The sequence below is a fragment of the Haemorhous mexicanus genome, chromosome 20, assembly GCF_027477595.1.
Source record: "Haemorhous mexicanus isolate bHaeMex1 chromosome 20, bHaeMex1.pri, whole genome shotgun sequence".
In the NCBI taxonomy this organism is placed as follows: Eukaryota; Metazoa; Chordata; class Aves; order Passeriformes; family Fringillidae; genus Haemorhous; species Haemorhous mexicanus.
In genome coordinates this window covers 3,546,310-3,552,604 of record NC_082360.1, presented here as the reverse complement: position 1 = coordinate 3,552,604, position 6,295 = coordinate 3,546,310, and the positions used below count along the sequence as shown (strand labels likewise).

General features: G+C 54.4%; 1 protein-coding gene across 6 annotated transcripts in view; it reads right to left on the bottom strand.

The window, feature by feature from the left end:
• Window positions 1–223: 223 nt before the first annotated feature.
• SEPTIN9 (septin 9) overlaps window positions 224–6,295 on the bottom strand; it is a 151,306-nt gene continuing 145,234 nt past the window's right edge. For all 6 annotated transcript variants that reach the window (XM_059863972.1, XM_059863975.1, XM_059863974.1 and 3 more), the window contains 4 exons: window positions 5,540–5,635; window positions 4,619–4,715; window positions 3,115–3,166; window positions 224–2,329 (listed from right to left, as the gene is read on the bottom strand). In XM_059863972.1, the coding sequence (XP_059719955.1) occupies window positions 2,194–2,329; window positions 3,115–3,166; window positions 4,619–4,715; window positions 5,540–5,635 (381 nt within the window). In that variant the 3' untranslated portion in view covers window positions 224–2,193. The remainder of the gene's footprint in view (window positions 2,330–3,114; window positions 3,167–4,618; window positions 4,716–5,539; window positions 5,636–6,295) is intronic.

Below are 6,295 nucleotides of genomic sequence, written 5' to 3'. Positions count from 1 at the left end.
GGCTGGCTCCATCCCAAAGGTGCTCAGCAGAATCAGCTCCAGCAGTTTGTAGAGTACCTGGGGCAGGTATCTGAAGTGGGATGAGTCAAGGAGGTCAGGAATTCTCTTTCACCCTAAACAGGGCAGTTCTGGGGCTGGACTCTCCCATCACCCCCAGCCCTACAGGGTCCATGCAGCAGTGATTACACCAAGGCTGGGAACAGACATTTCCAAACAAGCCTCCTTCTATTTGCATTCGAAACATTTATTTTGGGAAATACATATTAAACACTATTATTTATACAAAAATGGACTAAATTTTCATAATGCTTATAACCCCCAAAAGGCCATTTTAATAGATCTGGATGAAGGGTTTTTTTTTGTTGTATTATTTTCTTTGTTTTTCCTTCAAAAAAAAAAAAAAAAAAAAGGTTACAAAGGAGAAAGCGGTGTGTCTTGCTTGGCCCAGCTTGAGATACCAACTAGAGGGAAAAAAAGTTTAAGATGGCATTTGCAGAAGTGCCTCACACAAGAGGTTTTTCTCCCCTTTCAGTCTTTTTTTAACACTTGAAATATATATAATTTTTTTCAGTTAATACATTTGTTGTTGTTTTTGCTAAAATATAGCAAGTCAGCAAGTAGAACTGCTGTTCCCCAACAGCTCCGTAGGGCTGCTGTGGAGGGGGGATGTGAGTGAAGGGGAGAAGGGATTCTCACAATGCACCCCCCTGCCCACACCCCTCTGGCTCCTGGGGGGATATGTAGGGAGCCCCTGAAAACCTGGGCATCCCCAGCAAGGGGAGAGCAACCTCTTCCCTCCTCCTGTGCTGAGCCAGGCTCTGTCCCCCTTGGGCTCTGCAGGTGCCTTCCAGTGCTAGAGGATGGGACACGCTGCCACTTCAGTGTGTGCCCCCAAAAATGGGTGATTTGCAGGAAGTTTTTTTCCCTTAGAGAGGACTGGGAGACTGGTGGACACCAGAAAGGCAAGGGGAGCTGGGGAGAGGGGCAGGACTGCAGAGCTTTGCTCCAGGAACCCCTGCTCCTGTGTCACAGTGCTACCTAATGCTTGCAGGGTCTGATTTACTAGAGACACACAGAAAGAGAAGGGTCTGGGGGCAGAGCAGGGGGAGCAGCACCCACAAACACCCCCCAGCCCCCCCACAGCTGCAGGGCTCGGTCAGCACATGCACAGACTCCCTGCACAAGGACCAGCAAAAAAGGAGCATCTTCCCTGGACACACAGGGGACCCAGGAAATGAAAAGGAATTTACAGATACCCAACAGCCTCCTCTGACGTAGGGAAAAGCCCAAGAATCACAAGGGTCAGACAGGACAACCCTCTGCCTCCCACCACTGCTTTGCAGAGACAAAGTTCCACGCTCAGCCCCCCCAAGACAAACACACTCAGAGCCTTCAGAGGACAAAGACCCACCCAACTGTGTGACAAATAAATACACAAGTGTTCCCAGGACATCAGCCACAGCTCTGGCCCAAGGGAGAGGGAATGAGAGTCTCTGTGGAGGTTCACAGCCTTCTGCAGGCTGCAGAGACAGACAAGGCAGAGCCTCCCTGCCCTCTCCCGCGCTATTGCAAGGTCACAGTCTGAAAAGGCACTTCTCCCAAAGCAGGTCGCTCTGCCTGGCCGGGGGTCGGTGACAGGCGAGGTGACACCTAAACACTCCCAGTTTATTGCATGTAGACAGGGTACAGGGGCTGGCTTGGGGGCTGGTAGCTCCCAGAGGGCTGCAGGAGACAAGGATGGCACTGGCTTGCTCTCTTCATCCCACCGTACCTTGCTTCCGAAGGCTACATTCACCTGGAGGAACCCTCGCCTTCCATGGACGGAGAGGAGCCCCTGCATGGACGGGCTGCAAGGGCTCCCAGGGCACCCCAACCCTGCTGGCCCCACAGATCTGCTCCCCTGGCTTTGGCTGTGGGGCCACAGCTGGGGGCAAGCGAGAGCCCAGCCTCCACAGAGGGATGGTCCCTGGGCCAGGGACGACGCTCTGGGGGCTGAGCACAAAACTCATGGCACAAAGCAGGGAGAGAGCGGCCACCCCGCTCCACGTCTGGTTATTTGGTCAGTTAAGATGGCAGGGGGTCAGGGAGCAGGGCAAGAGGGACAGTGGCAGAGGATTTATATAAAAATAAAGGGGGAAGAGGGGAGAAACAGCGAGCGTGAGCGAGCGAGGTCCTGGCTGCGGCGAGGGACGGTTACATTTCGTTGGCCACCAGCTCCTTGTCAGCCACGCCGTTGGACAGAGAGCTCTGGCCCTCGTTCAGCCTCTTCACCCTGTAGGCTTCAAAGTGGATGTTGCTGGTAATATCCTTGATGTTCTGCATGTGTGTCCTGCAGGGAAGGGAGATGGAGCAATCACACCAGCCCAGACTCTGCGCCCCAACCCTCGTCACCCCAAACCCCCCCAGGCCCAGTGTCCCCTCCTGCCTTGCTGGTTAATGGTGCCTTTAGGGCACAGGAGGGGAGTAAAGGCAATCATTGGCAGCATTATTGGGCAGCAGGAGCTGAAGCCTTCACTTGTGCCAGGGGACACAGGACCTATGGCTGCAGAACACCCACCCAGGGAGATCCCCACCCTGCTAGTCCTGGGCTGAGGTTTTGTAGCCACACAACTCTGCTAGCAGCAGATCACGTATGCAGAGTTGACTTTGCAGCCAAACTGGGAAGGAACCCAATGCCCCCTTTCTAGCAAGCCCAGGGGGCTCAGCCTCCCTCTCCCCCACAGCAGGGACACTTCTTTCAAGAGGGACCAGCCATCACCCAGACCCCACAGTGACACCCCAGTGAAGGGTGATGTCTTTGAACTGGGGGTGAGATCTGGCACTGGTAAGGGACACTAAGGCCAAAAGCTGCTTGCAGACAAGCTGGAGCCACACTGCCAGCAATCCGAGTGTGTCCTGACCCCTCCACTGCTCCTCTCCCCCCTGAACTCAGCCCCCAGGGAGTGGGGCCACCCCTTGCAGAGGGGCTGCAGAGTGGCAGTGGGCAGGGAGGGAAGGCAGGGATGGAGGGATGGAGCAGCAGAGCAAAGCAGCAGTTGCCTCAAGCTGTGCTGGGCTGTCCCCTTTCCCTGGAAGCCACCTGGTGACCAAAGGCTCTGGGGACAGGGCACTGACCTGATGAGGAGGTCCCGCAGGTAGGCAAACTCACAGTGTGTTGTGTTCTCCACTGGCAAGAGACAGAAAGCCATCAGTGAGCCCCCATGGCACCACGTGGGGCAAGCAGCACCTGGGGGCTTCCCCAGTGTGTGGGGGGCTCAGGTGGGCACTGACACCCCGGGATACAAGACCAGGACTCAGGAGTCCTCTTTGCTGCTGTAAAGCTGGCACCAGGTCCCTGCCCCAGCTCAACCCTGGTGAGATCTGACTGAGCACCCACAGCCCCTTCCCAGGGTCCCACCAACAAGGAGCTCCCAGCAGCACCCCCAGCACAACCCCCAGAACCCCAAACAAGACAGGGGAAGGGGCTATTGAGCCATCAGCATCCTGCAGAATCCCAGGCACGCTGGTGAGGGATGCCAGGGCTGTGCAAGGACAGGAACTCCTGCTGCCAAAAGCCTCTGCTGGCAGAAGGAGGAGTGCTGCAATAGGGAAAAACCAAGGGGTGCTGCTCTACCACAAGAGCTCAGTCTGACAGCTGCTATTTTACCCCTTATTTTACTCAATTTAGAGGAAGAACTCCTCTTCAGTTTTTTGTTGTTTTTTTTTTACCCAAACAATCCTGTACATAGAATAGCAGAATACTTTGTATTGGAGAAGACCTCTAAGATCATTGAGTCCAACCTCTAAACATCATGCAGGAATGGCAAAACAGAAACAAGACTGCTGTGCCAAGGCTGCCTGTGGCCATGGCTGTGTCCTGGAGGTCTCCCTGTGCTGAAGGCAGATGCCTTCACAAGTAGAAGGTGAAGGTTTAACGAATCCCATTGAACCCAGAATGTTCAGGGACACGGCACAAGAGGGCAGCAGAGCTTCAAAATACACAGATTTTCCTGGCAGCTTTGTTAAACCGTCCCTCAACACAGGATTCCTATTAAAAAGACTTGTAAATGAGAGGAACCTGTGAAGTGAAGGAGAGGAAGATGAGAGGGGTGGCACTGGAGATAAGCCAGCTGGCTGCCAGAAACCATCAACAGGGAAATGTTTGGATGTGCTGGAGCCAGGAGCTTTCATCTAGCCTTTAAACCATGATTGTAAAATGGGGGAGGAAAAAAGGAGATGCAGATGGGAGATGGAAGAGGGAAGAGATCCCACAAAGGCACCAGCCAAAGGCATGGTGGAGGGTTACATGGCCAGGGGAAGGTTCTAACAGGGGGCTTGAGACATGGGGATGTCACTGGTGTGCCCTCAAATCCTGCCATCAGAAAATTAACTGTGCAAGAAGCACAAGCCAGGCCACAAGACCCCCAGAAATGTCCCCTCCAGCACTCAGCAGCCCTCCAAGACACACGAAGGCCCAGGAACCCAGCACAGGAACATTGGCCAAGGTGTTTCCAGTCCTCAAACATGAGGAAAATTATACTGTTTTGGAGGGGCAGGGAAGCACCACATCCACCTCAACTTCTACTGCTGGTTTTGGACTTTATTGCTTTCTGCAGGGCAGGGAGGTGGGCTCAGGTACCTTCAATGGTGCCCCACTTGGTCTTCCTCCCAAGGATTCTTCTTCCATTCACCTGGTACTCCTGGTCACTGCCCACCACTGCAAATGGGATCATTTCCTGTGGAAAAAGAAAAACAAGGCTGTGATTTCTTCTGAGAACTGCTCAGGAAACCAAACCAGGGAGCAAAGTCCTACATCCTCCTGTTTCCAGGGGGATTTCATGGGATGAGCTGGTTTGCCCCTGATGTTCCTGAGCAGTGCTGCCTTCTAGGGCTCACAGGCAGCCAAAGACTAGGTACCAGCATCTCCTGCACATGTGCCCAGCCTAAAACCAGCCCAAACCCAGCTGAGTCCAGTCCTTCACTGGCAGGCACCAGGTACAGCTGAAGTAAAGGTATCCCAAAGCTTCCCTGGGAATTGCCCCCAGCATCTGGCAACCTGTGGCCAACTCATTTCCTGATCCAAGTTGGTGTCTTTGAACTTCAGAGTCCCTAAAAGACATTTTTCTTCCTTGAATTTGTCCAATCCACTTTACCGTGCCAAAAAATTGCTGGCTGAGTCCTGCAGTGTGGAACTGCCATCTGTAGGCAGCCTACAGGTGAAATTCCATCCCAGTGCTGGGAAGGCTGCTGCCCTGGCCAGGGATGGGCAGGCACCTCTGCTCCCTGAGCCTGGGGCAGGGGAAGGGGCCATGGACGCTCTGCTGAGGGCACCTGGCAGGGTGGAGATGGGGAAGGAGCATGGACAGGACCCCCTCCCCACCTTTCCCACCCTCTTTCCACCCCTGCCCTGAGCTCTGGCAGGATCCCTACTGCTGGGCAGGCCCCATGGACAGGGCACAGCAGCTTTGGGAACACAACAGAGGCCTTTGGAAGGGAACCCCCAGGACATGGCCAGCCCTGGAGCTGAAGGGGCTGTCCCAGGCACAGCCCCTGCACTGACCCGGAATTTCTCGTTCACCAGCCGATCTTCAGAGTCCTCATCAAACTCCTTCTGGGGGTACACATCGATGCCATTGGCCAGGAGATCAGCCATTATCTAGGAGGGAAGAGCACAGGCACAGGTGAAGGACAGGCAGGCACAGGAGCTGCACTCCCACCACAGCAGCTGCTCCCAAATGGGTCTCTGAGTGATGCCCACCAGTCACAGCAGCAGCATCTCCCTCTCCATCCTAAACACAGCCCCCTTTGGGGACAGAGACCTGTGCCACACACCCACCAAGAGCTTGCCCTGGAACCTCTGCAAGAACCTGGTGCCAAGACACAGCTCAGACAGAGAGGGAGATGAAGTTACATGAGCTGGATGTTGTTTAGGGATTGGAAAAGACAAACAAGACAACCCAAGCTGCCCAAGCAAAGGGGAACACAGCTGCCAGGCTTGTAACACAAAGGTGAAAAGCTGCTCTCTGCTGTTTGTTTACACTCCTTGGAAAAGGAACATGATCTGGGGGGACAAAGACACAGCTTGGAAGAGCAGACTCTAAGGACTTTGCCTCTGTGCAAGGCCAAGAGATGCTGGAATCTGATTCCTGGGTGGAGGCTCAGCTCTCAGGGAGCTTGAAGGATCAACCTTCTCCTACAGTGCTGCAAACCCCAACCCAGGCTGGCAGCAGCTCCCACCACTTCCTATGGCAACAGCTCCACACCAGTCCTACAGTGCAGGCTGGCAAAGCAGTGGATCCAGCCCAGAGGATGCCCC